Source organism: Delphinapterus leucas, chromosome 3 (assembly GCF_059928025.1).
Source record: "Delphinapterus leucas isolate spDelLeu-1000000601 "Yukka" chromosome 3, BTC_Dleu_Yukka2, whole genome shotgun sequence".
NCBI classification, from domain to species: Eukaryota; Metazoa; Chordata; class Mammalia; order Artiodactyla; family Monodontidae; genus Delphinapterus; species Delphinapterus leucas.
The window spans coordinates 154147419-154166237 of record NC_143131.1 but is presented as its reverse complement, the minus strand read 5'-3'; the positions used below and the strand labels follow the sequence as shown (position 1 = coordinate 154166237).

The window sequence follows — 18819 nt, the reverse complement described above, 5'->3', positions numbered from 1 at the left end:
CCATAGCCTCCTGCACTTACTATTCTCTCTGCCTAGAATGTTCTTTCTCTCCATAACTACAGGGGCTGCTCTCTCCACTCTGTCCACATGTCCCCTTCAAATTAGGGCAGCCCTCTTTCCCTTTGATGCTTTATTGTTCCCGTAACCTACATCATCTGGTAACATGCTAAAAACTTCCATGCTTTTATTTGCGGGTCCTTCCCTACCCCACCTCTCACTCCCAGATTGCAAGGATCTCTGTATAATTTTTTCACAGCCGTCTATCTCGAGGACCAAGTACAGTGCCCGGCTCCAGCAAGCACTCAGATATTCGCTAAAGAAATTAGGAAATGGACCAGGCTACTTAGCTTCAGAAGCTCTTTCATGGAAGTTCCCATCCCCTCCGTACCAGTTCTCAGCTAGTTGACTGAAGACTAGCACCCTGACAATGAGGCAGCTCTAAACTGTGAACGACAAAAATATTTACTGTGTCTCCGAGGGGCACTTTTGTTTGGTATTTTATTTTTTAAATAATTTTGTAAATTAATTGTTAAATTTATTTATTTATTTATTTATTTTTGGCTGTGTTGGGTCTTCGTTGCTGTGCGCGGGCTTTCTCTAGTTGCGGCGAGCGGGGGCTACTCCTCGTCGCGGTGTGCGGGCTTCTCACAGTGGTGGCTTCTCTTGTTGCGGAGCACGGGCTCTAGGTGCATGCACTTCAGTAGTTGTGGCACACGGGCTTCAGTAGCTGTGGCTCGCAGGCTCTAGAGTGCAGGCTCAGTAGTTGTGGTGCACGGGCTTAGTTGTTCCGCGGCATGTGGGATCTTCTCGGACCAGGGCTCGAACCCGTGTCTCCTGCATTGGCAGGCGGATTCTTAACCACTGCGCCACCAGGGAAGTCCATGTTTGGTTTTTATTTGTAGTGAAATGCACATAAAATTGTATCATCGTATCACTTATGAGTGTAGAGTTTAGACACGTTCAGGACATTCACGTTGTGCGGCAGCCAAACTCCAGAACTCTTTTCTTCTGGAAAAACTGGAACTCTCTGCCCTCCAGCAACCGCTACCCCCAGCCCCTGGCACCCACCATTCGACTTTCTGTCCGTATGAACTTGACCACTCTAGGTGCCTCATACAAGTGGAATTGACAGCATTTGTCTTTCTGTGACTGGTAGATTAGCATCATGTCCTCAAGATTCATCCATGTTGTAGCCTGTGTCAGAACTTCCTCTTCAAGGCTGAATAATATTCTGTTGTGTATATACCCCGTTTTGCTCATCTATTCATCTGTCAGTGGGCAGTTGGGTTCCTTCCACATTTTAGTTATTGTGAACAATGCTGCTATGAACAGAGGTATACAAAGTATCTTGCAAAACCTGCTTTCAGTTATGTTGGGTATATACCCAGAAGTGGAATTGGACCATATGGTAATCCTACTTTTAATTTTGAGGAACCACCATGATATTTTGCACAATGGCTGTACCATTTTACATTCTCACCAGTAGTGCACAGGGTTCCAATTTCCTACATCCTCATTAACCCTTGTTATTTTTTGTTTTCACAGTAGCCACCCTAATGTGTGTAAGGTGGTATCTCACTGTAGTCTTGACTTGTACTCTCCTAATGATCGCTGATGCTGAGCATCTTTTAAGGTGTTTATGGGCCATTTATGTATCTTCTTAGCAGAAATGTCTAATCAAGTCCTTTGCCCGTTTTTTAGCCAGGTTGTTTGCTTTGTGGTTGAGTTTTAGGAGTTCTCTGTACACTCTAGATATTAATCCCTTATCAGATATGTGATTTCCAAACATCTCCTCTCATTCTGCGATTGCCCTTTTCCTCTGTTGATAGGGTCTGGATGCACAGATTTTTTTAAATTTTCATGAAGTCCAATTTCTCTATTTTCCTTTTGTTGCCTGTGCCTTCGGTGTCATATTCAAGAAATCATTGCCAAAATCTAATGCCATTAAACTTTGGGGCACTTGTGCTTTTTAAAAGACCTTTTAATGACAAGTTCCCCAGTTTGGGGAGTTCAGAGCCCTGAAACCTAACTATAAGTGTTCCCAATGCAGAAAGTACATAAGAACCAGAGTGCTTAATCAACATTTCTGTTGGCAAGCGAGGTCCCAAGGAGCCTGTGGAAGCACAGCAGAAGTAACATGGAGGAATTTTAGGCATGTTCTCTGCCACCTTAGTTTCCTCCCTCTTTCTCCATATATCCCTCCCATTTTTCATTCCTTCCTTCCTTTCAGATAACATGTCTGGGGAAGGATATGGTGAGGAAGATGCTTTTACCTCACTCCCCTATAACAACACTGACCACCCCATGAGCCTTGGAGAAACAATTTGCCTAATTTGGAGAGAAAAACTCCATTCAAGCCCTGCTGGGATGCACGTTCAAATCTGCGTGACCACAAAACCCACGTTCATGGACCCACTTGCCTCTATTGCTTTTTTAAGCTATAGGAATGCTGGATGAGGAATGTTGTCTGTTATTAACTAGCAAAACACGATCCCCCTTTGAGCCTTCATGTCATTATCTATAAGATGAAAATGGACAAGAACATCTCCAGTGTTACTTTTGAAATTTTCAGTGCTATCTTACATGAAAATAACATGAAGACACAGAAGCAAACCTGCCTTATTCCCCCTTATGCCTTGACTTCTTGGCCTGCAGAGAGGCCTCCAAGAGCCTCCTTGGACGATCCAGGGTTCAGCCCAGCACTGAGCTAGACGACCATGGGCTCCCCTTCCGTGAGTGAGTCTTTGCATGACTGTTTTGGGTTTCTTTCCCTAGACTCCCATTTCTTAAACGTTTAACAGGAGAGCCAGTCACAGATCTCCCTTTCACCCGAGGGCTGGCAGGTCACGAGGTCGCCAATATTTGTTTTATGTACTGCTAAGAGATTAAGGGGCAGTATAATTTCAGAGAAAAGTTAGGTTCTCTGGAAGTCAGGAAGCCCAGCATCCTGCCCTTAAACACTCGAATGACCTTGAGCAATGAAAGGTCCCCAGACCTTCATTTCTCATCTTCAAATGAGAAGACAAATTGGACAACATCACTGTTTCCTAAAGTGTGGTGTGGACACCGCTGTGGAAAGTAAGCAATAGGTAGAAAAAAGTTAGGTGCTTTTATCTTATGCATATATCTATAAATACTTAAATAGCCTCTCAGCTCTACAGTATCTTAGCTATTATTGCTACAGCAAGGCTGAAGTCGGTGACACACACACAAGCAAGACCCAATGCTAGTACATGCGGTGAAGGTATCGCACCTTCAGGAATTGTCCTTTCCACCCAAACTGTCCAGAAAGATTGACACCGATGAAATGGATCGCTATTGTGGATCCTCATGTACCAAATTCCCATGAGCTTTGCTGAGAAGACCTCAGCAGTGCATCAAAGCATCCCTTTGATGCAATGTGAATAAGGTTTAAAAAAGTTATTAATGTGGTTAGTAACTGACTGCAGTTTGGGAAATCCTACACTTGATTTCTTGGTTTCTTCCACGTCTAGCTGTCTTTGACGTGTGACGTGCTTAGACAAAAGTCAGTGTGCTCTCTTCAGGTCAGTCTTAATCTATAACCTGTGTTATACATGTGCCTCATTAAGGACAAATTTCTAGTTCCAGATGGGGAATTTGGAGCGGGCTCTTTTTTCTCTAAATGAATGGGGCTCTACTCCAAGAACACAGACTTCACATATATGGGTATAAACACATACATACACCAGTCAAGTCACTTTCTATCCCTCTATTCACTGTTTAGGCCCTGAAGGTATTGTTTACAGCCGGACACTTGGCTTGCAGGGAAGAATCTCATCCACCTGAGATCTTAGGCCCAGTGCCTCCAATCCCCTCCTCTCTTTCTGTTAAATTTCTGCAAAGGCAGGAAGTACCAGAGTGATGCAGAGGTTGGCTGGAAGGTTGAGAAGAGGCCCCAAAGATGTAAGGCTTAGGATGACCCTGAAGAACAGATGGGGTTTGGGCAGTCGGCATGGAAGCTAGAGAAAATTCCAACTGGGCAAGGAAGGAGTGGGCACTATAAATGGGGGACAGGGAAAAGACTGGAACACAGGGTTTGGACTGGGAAGTAAAGAGGATGCTATAAGGCAGGTTCGAGGGGTGGGTTAGAGAGAGCATGATGGCCCGCTAAATCTTTTAAGCTCCACTCTGTGCCACTCACGTGCTACAAAAGGGTTTATTTCAGTGTGAGGTAAGATGTAAGTGCTACTTTAAGAATTTAACTGAACCAAAATGACCTGGGGACCAGGATGCTAGTCTACTGTTCTAGGTACCGTTCTCCTGGGGAAAAAAGCCAACGTACAATGGTGCATTAGTCTGTTTGGGCTGCCATAATAGAATACTAGAGACTGGAGGCTTAAACAACAGAAATTTCCTTTCTCGCAGTTCTGGAATTCTGCAGTCTAAAATCAAGATGCCAGCAGAGTTGCTTCCTTCTGAGGCCTCTCTTCCTGGCTTGCAGACAGCTGCCTTCTCACTGAGTCCTCACATGGTCTTACCTGTGTGTGTGCATGGACAGAGAGAGGCCGCTGATGTCTCTATCTTCTTATAAGGACACGAGTCCAGTCTGATTAGGGCTTCACCATTATGACTTTATTTAACCTTAATTACCTCCTTAAAGACCCTATTTCCTAATACAGTCACATTAGAGGTGAGGGCTTTAACTCAGGAATTGGCGGGGGCGGGGCGTTTCTGCCCTATGTGAGAGGGCTGGGAATGGCACAGAGCACATCCCGCTGAAGGCTGTGCCTGTGCTGCCCTTCCCACCTTTTCCAGTGGTAAGATATAGGCAGAGAGGGAAGAGCGTTCTAGAACAGGCTTCATGACTTGCTTCAGTTCAAACCTATTCAAACCCAAGGACAAGCATTCACTCTTGTGGACCAGCACAGCTTACCAGATTTTCAGGGGTTGGGGGAGAGTTTAAAGCCCAAATAAAGTGTTAATTTCTCGTTGGCCGGGGCCACAAGCCGCCCACACAGTGTGGGCAGGTAGCTCCCTCAGCATCCAAACTCCCTCTGTGGGGAAATGAAACCCCCGGGGTCATTTGGAGGAAAGGTGCAGTTTCAATACACCCATACAAAGGGAGTAGAGTCATAAGATTTATTACTTTCAAAAATAGATAACTAATGAGAACCTACTGTATAGCACAGGGAACTCTACTCAATGCTCTGTGGTGACCTAAATGAGAAAGAAATCTAAAAAGGAGGGGATATACGTACACGTGTAACTGATTCACTCTGCTGTACAGCAGAGACTAACGCAACACTGTAAAGCGGCTGTGCTCCAACAAAAATTAATTAAAAAAAAATGATTTCTTACTTATATATCCCAGAAGCAAAGGGACACAGTGAGCCGGGGGAAGGGCAGTCTTCCACCCCAGGTCACAAGCCAGCAGGAGATAGAGCAGGGTAGCAAGCACCTAGTCCTTACAAGGTGATTGGGGCAGAGGCTACTAACTTTTCACAGGCTTAACTCTAAGTGGTTATTTTTTTTTTAACATCTTTATTGGAGTATAATTGCTTTACAATGGTGTGTTAGTTTCTGCTTTATAACAAAGTGAATCAGTTATACATATACATATGTTCCCATATCTCTTCTCTCTTGCGTCTCCCTCCCGCCCTCCGTATCCCACCCCTCTAGAGGGTCACAAAGCCCCGAGCTGATCTCCCTGTGCTATGCGGCTGCTTCCCACTAGCTAGTTTACGTTTGGTAGTGTATATACGTCCATGCCACTCTCTCACTTTGTCACAGCTTACCCTTCCCCCTCCCCATATCCTCAAGTCCATTCTCTAGTAGGTTTGTGTCTTTATTCCTGTCTTACCCCTACGTTCTTCATGACCTTCTTTTTTTTTCCCTTAGATTCCATATATATGTGTTAGCATACGGTATTTGTTTTTCTCTTTCTGACTTACTTCACACTGTATGACAGACTCTAGGTCCATCCACCTCACTACAAATAACTCAATTTCGTTCCTTTTTATGGCTGAGTAATATTCCATTGTATATATGTGCCACATCTTCTTTATCCATTCATCTGTTGATGGACACTTAGGTTGCTTCCATGTCTTGGCTATTGTAAATAGAGCTGCAATGAACATTTTGGTACATGACTCTTTTTGAATTATGGTTTTCTCAGGGTATATGCCCAGTAGTGGGATTGCTGGGTCGTATGGTAGTTCTATCTGTAGTTTTTTAAGGAACCTCCATACTGTTCTCCATAGTGGCTGTATCAATTTACATTAAAAAATTTTATTTTATACCCGCTTAGCTCTAAATGTTTTTAAACTTTTATTTATTTATGTTTTCTGGCCACACAGTGTGGCATGCAGAACTTCCCTGACCAGGGGTCAAACCCATGCCCGCTGCAGTGGAAGCTCAGAGTCTTAACCACTGGACCACCAGGGAAGCCCACTCAGTGGTTATATTAAAAGGTTCCACCAGGGAAGGCAAAGCAGGAACCTGTGGGGATACCCTAAACCTATCTAAAAGTCCAGACTCTGAACTTTTGGTGTTAGTAGGGTCACCATACTGTAAAATGCCTAGGCAGCCACTCAGAAAAACAAAATCGTTTTCCTCAAAGTTGTTTTCCTCATCACCCCTTTCTAGTTTTGACCCTCTTGCATTATGATCCCAGCTAGGACAGCAGGTGACATGACGCAGCTGCAGGAAGGGCTTGGGGAAAAAAGCTCAGTGAGGGCAGCCTGGAGTGGAGTAAGATAGATCCTGGGTGAAATCCCAGCTTCACCACTAGCTGTGTGACCTTGGGCAAGTGACCTCACCTCTCTGAGCTTCCATTAAAAAAAATTTCCATTATCAAAAATTTTAAACAGAAAAATAGAAAGAGAATACAATGAACACTTATACATCCGCCCAGATTCAACAAGTCTAAACTCTGCCATATTTGCTTCAACTAAGCCACTTTAAAGTAAATTACAAACGCTAAGGACCATCGTCCCTAAATACTTTAGCATTTGTGTCCAACAAAAGAGAACATTTCCCCCCATAACCACAAAACTATTACGCCTCAATAAAACAGTTCCCTGGGGCTTCCCTGGTGGTCCGGTGGTAAAGAATCCACCTTCCAATGCAGGGGACTCGGGTTCGATCCCTGGTCAGGGAACGAAGATCCCACACGCTGCAGGGCAACTAAGTCCACGTGCCACAACTACTGAGCTCCCACGCCTCAACTAGAGAGCCCGTGTGCCGCAAACTACAAATCCCACACACCCTGGAACCCACGCGCCACAACTAGGGAGAGAAAATCCGCACGCCACAACTAGAGAGAAGCCCGAGCCCGCACGCTGCAACAAAAGATCCCGCATTGCCACAACTAAGACCTGACGCAGCCAAGAAAATAAATAAATATTAAAAAAACAATTCCCTTATATATATATATTATTTAATATTCTGGCCACATTGAAATTTCCGCAACTGTTCCCAAATTATATTTTACAGATGGTCCATTCACACCAAGATCCAATCAGAGACCTTGCATTGCATTTGGTCATTATGGATCTTAAATCACTGAGTTTCCATTCTGCTCATCTGTAAAATGGGAAAAGAATAATACATACCTCACAGGGTACACAAATTAGACATAATACATGTTAAGGGGTTAGGCTAGTGCATCCAAAAATGTACACTATTATTATTAGCTTCCTTACTGGACTTGCTCTGCTCAAGGCAGCAGTGCATTGGGATGGAGTGTCTTGAGATGTCAGTAGCATGGGCTAGAGATAATGAGGCAACAGGTCCCAGCATCCTCAGGGATGTAGACCCACAAGCTGCATTTTGCCCAGCCCTGGCCTGGGGATGGAGGGAACCAGTCTCACCTTGACCACCTTCAGCACCCCCGATTCCTGGTCCAGCCCATGCTCCCCCTGGAAGCTCTGCTCCCTCAGGAACTGCTCCACAGCCTGCACAGTCTCCAACACCTCTTTTTTCCACTTCTGGCTGGGATGCAGGCAGTGAGCCACGAAGGAGTTCAGCCTGGAAGCTGGGGTGACAAAGAGCTTCGGGGGCACTGCCATCTCTGTCTTGAGAGTACCACTGGTGGCTAGATATATACCCACACACCTACCCAGCTCCTGGCACACACACTCTTCTTTAAGGGGACTCCTCCTCAGCTGACCTCCAGCACCCTGTGGAATAAAGGACCAGAGTGCAGAGGAAACAAGGGGTGTCTGGCTGACCAGGGGATCCTCTTCCTGGAGGCCATTCACTGCAGCTGGGGTATCGAGGGACCCTGGGTGAAACCACCTTAACAGGCGGGGCTTTTAGTCACCCTTTCTGCTGTAGGTTTCATTTCTCACCTCTTAATTTTCCTTTTACAACTTGGAAACTGAAACTGGCTTGAGGATGGCTCTGGGAAAGGCAACTCCCCCAGGAGATGGGAGCTGGATGGTATCCACCAATCCCATCCCCACAACCTTGTCACCCAAAACAGGCTCAGTAAGAGCAGGCACTCGCTGGAGGTTGGGCTGAACAGTGGGAATTCTAGGGTTCCGCAGAACAAACTCTGGAATTCCAGTCTGCCCTTTGCCAGACTCTTAACCTCTCTGACCCTCACAGAAATAATCCTTAAAATGGGTTTAAGAATAATACCTACCCCATAGGTTGTGTGGATTAAGCAAGAGACCATTTAGCAGAGAAAACATTAAGTAAATGCAAGTATTGTTATTCGTTCACTGGACATCTATTGAGTGCTGGCTGGGTGCCAGACATTGTGCTAAGAAGACAATGTAAGACGTGGTTCCTGCCCCAGGGGCTCCCAGAGCAGTGGGGGAGACGCAGGAGACACAGAGAGTCCAGTGTCCTGTGTACTAGGAGAAAAGAGGGCACAGAAACTTGGTGGAAATTCAGGCAGAAGAGTTTCTTTGGGGTCACCTGTGGTGTCAGTGAACACCTGCTTGAGATGAGTCTTAAAAGACTGGGAACGCGGCCAGGAGACAGAGGGCACAAGACAGGATAAGGCTGAGAAGTGTGAATCATCCTGGTATGTGCCAGGACTCGGCTGTCAGATCCACGTTGGCATGGAGGGCAGGGAGGGGAGAGGTGAGAGCTGTGCCTGGACAGGTGGGCAGGGATTGAAACTCGGAATGCCATTCATTCATTCATTCAACAAACATTTGTTGCGTGCCTGCTATGTGCCAGGCAGGTGTCCTGGGGATACGGCAGTGAATAGGCAAAATTCTCGGACTGCAGAGAGCTAACCCTCTAATGGTGGAGACAGATAATAAACAGGATAAATAAGTAACATTATAATAATTAAGACGGTGATAAGTGCTAATCAGGAAAATAAAGCAGGGAAAGAGGTTAAAAGATACTGACTACGTGTGTGGGGGGGGTGAGAAGTGGCAATGTTCAGGGGTTCAGTCTCAAGAAAGGTGGCTAGGGAAGGTCTGAAAAGGAGACATTTGAGCAAAGACATGAAGGAGGCGAAGAGTGAGCGGTATGTATGTCAGAGGGAAGAATGAGAGAAAGTGGGACTTCCCTGGTGGTCCAGTGGGTAAGATTCCACTCTCCCAATGCAGGGGGCCCAGGTTCGATCCCCGATCGGGGAACTAAATTCCACACGCATGCCGCAGCTAAGAGTCTGTATGCGGCAACTAAGAAGTCCACACGCCCCAACGAAAGATCCCGTGTGCCGTGACTGAGAGCCGGCTCAGCCAAAAATTAAAAAAAAATAAAATAAATTAAAAAAATTAAAGAAGAATGGGAGAAGGAACAGCAAGTGCAAAGGCCCTGTGGCGGCAGTATGCCTGGTGGGATTGAGGAATAGCAGTGTGACTGGAATGGAATGATCAAAGGGGGAGAGTGGGAGGGGATGAGGTTTGAGTACAAGTGTAGGGGGCAAATTGTGTAGGATCTTGAAGACTACTAAGACTTTGGCTTTTACTCTGATTGAAATGGGGAACCACTGGGGAGTTCCAAGCAGAAGAGGGACATGGATGGACTTTCATTTTAACGGTATCACACTGGCTGTTCGTGGGAAGATTGGATTAAAAGCAGAGGGTGGGGAGTGGAGGTGAGAGCAGAAGCAGGAATTCAGTTAAGAAGCTACTACAACAGTCCAGGCAAGAGATGTGGCGCCTTGGATCAGAATGGTAGCAGTGAAAGGTAGGGAGAAGTGGTATGATTCAATTTTCTTATTATGGAAAATTTCAAACAGGAACAAAAGTAGAATAATACAATGAACCTCCATGTACCATCCCCCATCTTCAACAATTATCAACCTGTAGACAGTTTTTTAAATGTTTATTCAGGTCTTCTGCCCATTTTTATTTTTATTGGCCACCCGGCACGCGGGATCTTAGTTCCCCAACCAGGGATTGAACCCATGCCCCCTGCAGTAGAAGCACAGAGTCCTAACCACTGGACCACCAGGGAAGTCCCAACCTACAGACAATCTTGTTTCAATGATATCTCCATCCACATCTCCCCTCCTGTATTATTTGGAAGTGAATCCCAGACCTCATATCATTTCACTGGCTATATTTTGAGTATAAACAGGTCTTGCTAAAGGATAGAGTGTGATGTGAGAGAAAAATTAGAGTCAAGGACCACTCTAAGGCTTTTGGCCTTAGCACTGGAAGGATGGAATTGTCCTTAACTGAGAAGGGAAAGACTGGGCCAGGGCACAGTGTAGGCATGAAGGTCGGGAGCTCGGCTTTGGAAGCAAACTTGAGTGTCTAGTGAGAGAGATCCAAGTTGGCTAGGGAGTTGCATATTTGAGTCTGGATTTCAGGGACGAAGTCTGGGGTTGAGATACAAATTACCAGCATAGATATATTTAAAGCCATGAGGCTGGATGGGTTCACCAAGGGAGTGAGTATAGAGCAAGACAAGAAAAGGACCAGTGACTGGGCCCTGAAACACTTAATAGTATTAAGTGATTGGGGAGAGGCAAGCATCCGGCAAACAAGAATGCGAAGGAGTAGCCAGGGAGGTGGAAGAAAAATCAGCAGTGTGTTTTGATAGCCAAGTGGAAACATTGTTCTAGGAAAGAGAAAGTGATCCACTGGGTCACATATCAGGTGAATCTGCGCTGACTTTGTCCTGAGGGCAGTGGCAAATCAGAGGAGCGACCAGAGGTGAAATGACCATTCTGGAAAGACTGGTCTGGCTGCTTCTGTGGGGAGGATGGATTGCAGGGGCCAGGGGTAGATATGTAGGGAAACGTGTCAGGACACTGTACAGTGATCCAGGTGAGAGGGAAGGTGACCCGGACTTGGCCGGAGAAGGGATGGGATTCTAGGTCTACCTTGGGGGGAGGGTGAACAGGACTTGGTGACTACAGGTAGGAGGTGAGGGAAAAGACAGGATGGCTATCAGCTCTCTGGCTTGGGTACCTGGGTAATGGATGGAGGGTACTGTTAACAAAGGGAGGAGGATAAAAGGAGGAGTGGGAAGTGGGGAGGTCTACAAGGGTAGCTGTTTAAGCCAGAGAGCTTAAAAAAGTTGTCCACATTGCCTAATGCTTCCGATAAGTTCAGGAATATAGGTCTGAGAAGCACCCAAGAGGCTACTGGTGATCATTGTGGGTGAAATGTAAGGGAGAGCTGGGAGCAGAAGCCAGATTTTAGGTGCGGGGTTGAAGAGTAAGTTGGGTGAGGAGGATGGAGACCAGGAGTGTAGATAACACTTTCAAGAACTTTGTCGTGAAAGGGAGGAGAAAGACCAGGTGTTAGCTGGAGGAAGTGGTGGGGTGGAGGGTGTTTGTTGTCTTAAATACCATTTGGGGGAAAAAAAAAACCCTCAATCATGACACGTTTCAATTTAAACTTTCCAACTGGCTAACCCCAAACGGAAAGAATCACATTTTTAATTACATAAATTCTAAAAGTCTCCATATTTTCAAAGTTTGGTAGTGCCTGGTCCTTAAACAGTCCTATATTATAACTGTTTAAAGAGCAGTGGCAATTTCGCAAACCAAAGTCAACAATAAAGTGAGATTCCAAACATTTGTCCTATGTTTATAATGACAGATAATGAGCTTCAAGGCAATATAAAAGTTATTCAAACAAAAGTTATTCAAACATTCAGACCTTACCTCTTAGTTTAAAACTTTTTTTGAAGTATAATTGATTTACAACACTATATCGGTTTCAGGTGTACAACATAGTTATTCAATATTTTTACAGGTTGTACTCCATTTGAAGTTATTATAGGCACTTCCCTGGTGATCCAGTGGTAAAGAATCTGCCTTCCAATTCAGGGGACACAGGTCTGATCCCTGGTCGGGGAACTAAGATCCTACAGGCGGCAGGGCAACTAAGCCCGCGTGCCACAACTACTGAGCCCATGTGCCCTGAAGCATGCAGGCCACAACTAGAGAGAAACCTCCACACCACAACGAAGAGCCCACGTCCTGCAATGAAAGATCCCGCACGCCTCAGTGAAGATCCTGCGTCTCGCAACTAAGACCCAATGCAGCCAAAAATAAATTAAATAAATAATAAACCTTTGAAAAACTAAAGTTATTATAATATATTGGCTCTATTCCCTGTGCTGTACAATATGTCCTTGTAGCTTATCTATTTTATACACAGTAGTTTGTACCTCTTAATCCCGTCCTCCTATTTTGCCTCTCCCCACTGGTAGCCACCACTTTGCTCAATAGACTTTACATATTAGTTTTGATTCATTTCATTATTCATTTTCATGAGATATCTGGGAGTTCAGCAGCTTTCAAGATTTCGAAAGGGGGAATTCCCTGGCAGTCCAGCGGTTGGGACTCTGGGCTTTCACTGCCAGGGACCAGGGTTCAATCCCTGGTCTGGTATTTAGGAACCTGCAGGCCTTGCAGAGTGGCCAAAATAAGGAAAAAAAAAAACGATTTAAAAAGGGAACATGGGGCTTCCCTGGTGGCGCAGTGTTTAGGAGTCCGCCTGCCGATGCAGGGGACATGGGTTCGTGCCCCGGTCTGGGAAGATCCTACACGCCGCTGAGCGGCTAGGCCCGTGAGCCATGGCCGCTGAGACTGCGCGTCCGGAGCCTGTGCTCTGCAACAGGAGAGGCCACAACAGTGAGAGGTCCGCGTACCGCAAAAAAAAAAAAAAAAAAAAAGGGAACATGCAGTCGATTGTGTATTGGTTTTATGGTTTGTAGAAATGCCACGTAGTTGGGCACATTTCTATGGCGGTGGGGGAAGAGCTAGTAGTTAGGAAGGGTGTGGGCTGGGTTTTAGGAAGAGGAAGATACATAAAGATGGGTTTTCTCTTAGCTTGTGTTCCTCCAAATGCAGAGCCTGAGACAAGGAGTTGCATGAGACTTGTTTTGGGAAATGATCCCAAGGGACAGGTGTGGGGGATTGAGAAGGAGGAAAAAACAGTCCAAGAAATATCATGAAATTGATCACTACTGTGGGCAGCTGAGCTTTGATCCCACTGGGGACCCTCTAAGGAGCAATGCAGAACGTGCCTCAAAATTATCCACCTGAGAGGTGGAGGAGGGGAGTATGCACTCACTGGTTCCTGTCTTTCAATGCGCCAAGGCTTACCCCCTGGGGTGTTAACTCCCTGGAACTTCCATATTTGCTCAGAATTACTTGGAAGGCTTGTTAAGACACAGATTGCTGAGTCCCACTACCAGAGAACCTAACTCAGGTAATTCTGGGCTAGTTGCTGAGAAGTTTTATTTCAAAGAGGTTCCAGATGATGTTGATTCTGCTGGTCTGGGGTCCTTACTTTTGAGAATCAATAACTTAGAGGTTTGAGCTTTGAAAGGTGACAACATGGGGGAGAAGGAAAGTTGACTCAAAGTCATGGAGTTGTGAGCCAGCATTCAGTGTTCTGGAATTGCAAGTGTTTGGCCACGTCTGGTATGTTTTGAGAGTGACGAGGAGAGACTGAGAGGTCAGCAAGAGCTAAATGGTCAAGAACCCTGAATGCCAAGCAAAGGAACTTCAACTTGATTCTGTAGGTAATAGGAGCCATTGGAGAATTTTAAGCAGGGGAGGATTCTGTTTCTATTTATGCTTCAGAAAGAGCACAGTGGTCTGGGTAGAAAGGGGTGAGCTAGGGGGACATGACCATAGAAGTCTACAAAATGAACAGCCTGATCTTGGCACTCGTGGGGATGTGGGGCCTCTCTTAACGAGCATGATGGTGTCACAATCCTTGATGTGCAGTCTGAGAAGCTATCGATTCCACAGTTTCTGGCCCCGGAACCTGACTATCTGATCCTCCATGTAAGGTCCTCCAGCCTCTTCAATCTTCTCTTTCAAGTCGTGGATGGAGTCATCAGGGTCAATGGTGTAAGGCTTGCCCTGGCCACTGGAGTCCTTCATGAAGACCTGGATCTCAGGGGGGAAGGTCTCCAGCACCTGGAGGCTCCTGAAAGGAGAGACAGTGGTGTCCACTGGGGCCACATGTCCTCTTGTTTTCATAGTTTTGCCTTTCCCAGAATGTCATATGGTTAGAATCATCCAGTGTGTAGTCTTTTCAGACTGGTTTCTTTCAACTAGCAATATGCATTTAAGCTTCTTCCATGGCTTTTCATACATCACCACTCACAGTAACAAATTATTTTTTTCTTGTGATGAGAGTTTTTAAGATCTACTCTCTTAGCAATTTTCAAATACACAGCAATATTGTTAGCTATAGTCACTACATTATACATGACATCCCCAGGACTTATTTATCTTATAACTTGAAGTTTGTACCTTTGGTCCACCTTCAGCTATTTCACCCACCTCCCACCTCTGGCAACCAGTCTATTCTATGTATCTGTGAGTTGTTTCTTCTTTGCTTTTAAAGATTCCACATATAAGTGATCTCATACAGTATTTATGTTTCGCCCTCTGACTTAATGCACTTAGCATAATGCCCTCAAGGCCTATCTGTGTTGTCACAAATGGCAGATTTCCTTCTTTTCATGTGGCTGAATAAAATTCCATTATCTATCTATCTATCTATATCTATCTATCTATCTATCTATATCTATATGTCACATTTTCTTTATCCATTCACCTGTTGGACACTTAGTTGTTTCCTAGTCTTGATTTGCCTATTTTATTTTATTTTTTTACACACACTGCATGACATGCGGACCTTAATTCCCTGACCAGGGATCAAACCCATGCCCCCTGCAGTGGAAGTGTGGAGTCTTAACCACTGGACCACCAGGGAAGTCCCCTGCTTTGCCAATTTTAGAATCAGGTTATTTGTTTTGGTTTGTTTGTTTTTTGCTATGGAGTTGTTTGAATTCCTTATAGATTTTGGATATTAACCTCTTATCATACATGTGGTTTGCAAATATTTTTTCCCACTCCTAGGTTACCTTTTCATTTTGTTGATTGTTTCTTTTGCTCTGCAGGAGCTTTTTAGTTTGATGTAGTCCCATTGGTTGCTTTTTGTTTTTGTTGCTTGTGGTTTTGTTGTCATACCCAAAAAATCATCACCAAGACCAATGTTAAAGAGCTTTCTCTTTATGTTCTCTTCTAGGAGTTTTACAGTTTCAGGTCTTACATTTAAGTCTTTAATCCATTTCAAGTTAATTTTTACAAATGGTGTAAGATAGGGGTCCACTTTCTTTGTTTTGCATGTGGGTATCCAGTTTTCCCAACACCATTTACTGAAGAGACTATCTTTTCCCTGTTGAGTATTCTTGGATCCCTGTCAGTTAGTTGCCTGTATGTGTGTGGATTTATTTCTCGGCTCTTGATTCTGTTGCATTGGTGTATGTGTCTGTTTTCATGCCAGTACCATACTATTTTGATTACTCTAGCTTTGTAGTATAATTTGAAATCAGGAAAAGTGTTGCCTCCAGCTTTGTTCTTCTTTCTCAGGATTGCTGTGGCTTTTGAAGTCTATTGCAGTTCCATACCAATTTTAGGATTGTTCTTCCTATTTATATAAAAAAAGTCATTGGAATTTTGATAGGGATTGCACTGGATCTGTAGATTGCTTTAGGTTGTATGGACATATACTCTCTGACTGAGATGTGCATGTAAATGATTTGCCTAAGACTTATTAAAGCAAAACAAAAAAAGTCAAAGAAACTGCTACATTAGAAAATACTAAACATGTAGAGTATGGGCGGCTGGTGTGTGCTCGGGATGACCCAGCCCCCTCCAGGCCAGAGAGGTGGGTGGGAAGCAGCAATTACAACAGACAAGGATGACCCTCCCTGTTTACCCCTCCCTCTGGGCCCATTTTATTCCGGGCTGCATCGTTTAAACTCAAAACACACTTTTAATATAGGGCCCTTGTAGCCATCTTGTTGTGCTACTCTTCACAACCCATGAGCAGGGTCACAGGAAACTGTAAACAGGTCTGGCTTTCCATGTTACCACTCATACAAGCCAGTGCTTTTCCCACTTGATCTACAGATCACAGACACGTGAGGATTATGCAAAAGAACAAGAACAAAGCTTTATTATAAGTTTCACATCGAAACAGGGTCCACACGAGGCCCAGCCTGGGAGGAGGTGGACACTGATGGCCTCGCCACAAAATTATTGGCTCAGGCCAACTTCCTCCTCTTAAACCCCAAGGTAATGAATTGTGACCCGGAGGAGAATGACTTGGTCGATGGCCCAGCGGTTTGTTGTCCAGCCAAGCGCTTGGCAGGTGATGAGGGGGCCCTAAGAGCAAGGCTGCACCTTGCTGTGCCCACTGCGGAGCTGGGGCTGATAGTAGTAGAGGCCGGAACCGACACACCCCTAAAGTCAGTCTTGGCTGGCCATGGGTTGCGCCCTCCGCTGGAAGTAGGGGGGCCCTGCCTGGGTGCGCCCACGGGGATGTGACCTAAGATGGGCCCTCCCGTAACACTGAGAGCTGCAAACATGCAGCTCAGATCTCGGGCAGCCGCTCTGCTCCCAAAACCCAGCTGTGTGCTGGCATGGGTGCCCACGGTGGAACTTGTGGATGATGAACCCACAGAAGATGTTTGTGCGGGGCCGCCCGAAGCTGGGGGGCCTGGAGCAGAGGCAAAGGCTGAAGCTTTCCTTTTCCTATGCTGGGGAGAGCTGCCACAGGCGGTGGTTCCTCGCTGCTGCCAATCAGGGCCCCCAGGGATGTGACTTAAGATGGAGGCAGTAGTGCCTCCAAACCCAGGCTTCTTCTTAGGGCTGGGTCCCGTGGTCACCATGGGGTGGCTCTGGTGAGGAGGGCCCCAGGAGTTCAGGCCCACGCTGCCCCCTTTGCTGTGTGTGGTGCTCGGGGGTCCCCTCGTTGCTGTTGTAAGGCTGAGAGCTGCAAACATGCAGCTCAGATCTCGGGCAGCCGCTCTGCTCCCAAAACCCAGCTGTGTGCTGGCATGGGTGCCCACGGTGGAATTTGTAAATGATGAACACCCAGAAGATGCTTGTGCGGGGCCGTCCGAAGCTGCGGGGCCTGGAGCAGAGGCAAAGCCTGGAGCTTTCCGCTTCCTATGCTGGGGAGAGCTGCCACAGGCGGTGGTTCCTCGCTGCTGCCAATCAGGGGCCCCAGAGATGGGCTGGGTAGTGGCTCCAGGCTGCAGAGGAAATCTCAGAGTTTGGGTGCGGGACCTGAGTGCAAGCAAGCTGGTGGTGACTGTGACTGAGGATGTGCTGTCACTGGGGGGCGTCTGCCGGGCCTGGGTCGAGGAGAAGAGGCTCCCACTGGAGCCAGGGGCGGACCCCAAGAGGAGAGGATGGGAGGGTGGAGTGGTGTCCATGGGGGTGACCTCAGGGTCAGAAGCGGCCTGGGGTGCCAGGCCCGCAGATGTGCCGGGTGAGGGTCTGGAACTGACAGTACACGTAACGGGCAGGCTTGGGGAGGGGGCAGTAGGGCTGGTGACGGGAGGGAGGTTCTGTGGGGTGAAGACAGGAGAGTCCACACACATGGGTTTCCTATGCTGGGGAGAAATGCCCAGGTCCCCGATGGCATAGGTCTCACCCCGCAGCGCACTGTTGATGCGCCGGAAGGCTGCTTGCTTCTCCGAGTCTAGGTCTTCAGCGGTGACCCGGAAACCCGGCTCAGGGGCTGGGGGCAGCCTCAGAGGCTCCCCTCGCCGGTGCGGCAGCAGAGGAATCCTGCGTTTTCGGGGCCTGGGACTGTCAGATGTGCGGGAGCCCTCCCTCCAGGGTCCTTTCTGCCCTCTTGCTGTCTCTGCATTTTTGTCAGGCTGGCTTTTCCTCCGGTAAACCACCGGAGCTGCAGAGGGCGATGGAGGGCCCTCCTCGCCCCCTGTCTTTGTAGACTTCTGGGGCAGCCCTTGCGGTATAGCGGGACCCCTCCTTCTTTCCACTGGCAGGAAACCTCGGGTGGAGCTATATGAGCTCGTGATGGCGTTTCTTTGGGGGCAGGAGCTCATACAAGAGGTCTGCTGTTTCCTGGCGGATCTGTCCTCTGCCCACTTGGCGTGGAGGTCTCTCTGCAGAGGTCCAGACCTGGGCACGAAGAAAGAGCCCCCCAGGGGCCTAAATGCAGATCGTGCGTCCCCGGTGTCATTGGGGCCGCTTCTCTGGTCATCGTTCCTCACTGTGACTGTGGGGACTTCCTCCTGCTTGGCCATCCCTTGCCCCCTCTCTCCCAGGGCCCTCAACACCGTCTTCTCGGTGCTGTAGTTCGGGACACAGCTGGGTGTCGTGGCCGGCACTGGCTGCCCCTGCGCCACACTGGCAGTGACTGTGTCCACTGCGGCCACTGAGCTGCGGGACGTCGTGTAGGTGCGAGCACCCATCACTGCCTTCTTCCGATGGCCTCGCCTGAAGATGGAGATAAGGATCCCCATAAGGAGTGCAGCGTCTGCGGGATGGTAGAATGGGGTCTCAGAGACTCTGTGGCAAAGCGCAGATGCAGAGTCACTGGACACTTGTGGGCTGGCCTGCGAGTGGATAGCCGGCCATAG

At 47.0% G+C, this 18819-nt stretch overlaps 1 protein-coding gene across 1 annotated transcript in view; it reads right to left on the bottom strand.

The window, feature by feature from the left end:
* Positions 1 to 14131: 14131 nt before the first annotated feature.
* The window catches only part of LOC149749805 (2'-5'-oligoadenylate synthase-like protein 2), a 17584-nt gene continuing 12896 nt past the window's right edge, over positions 14132 to 18819 (bottom strand). The window contains exon 2 of the mRNA XM_089908527.1: positions 14132 to 14336. Within this exon, the coding sequence (XP_089764653.1) occupies positions 14141 to 14336 (196 nt within the window). The 3' untranslated portion in view covers positions 14132 to 14140. The remainder of the gene's footprint in view (positions 14337 to 18819) is intronic.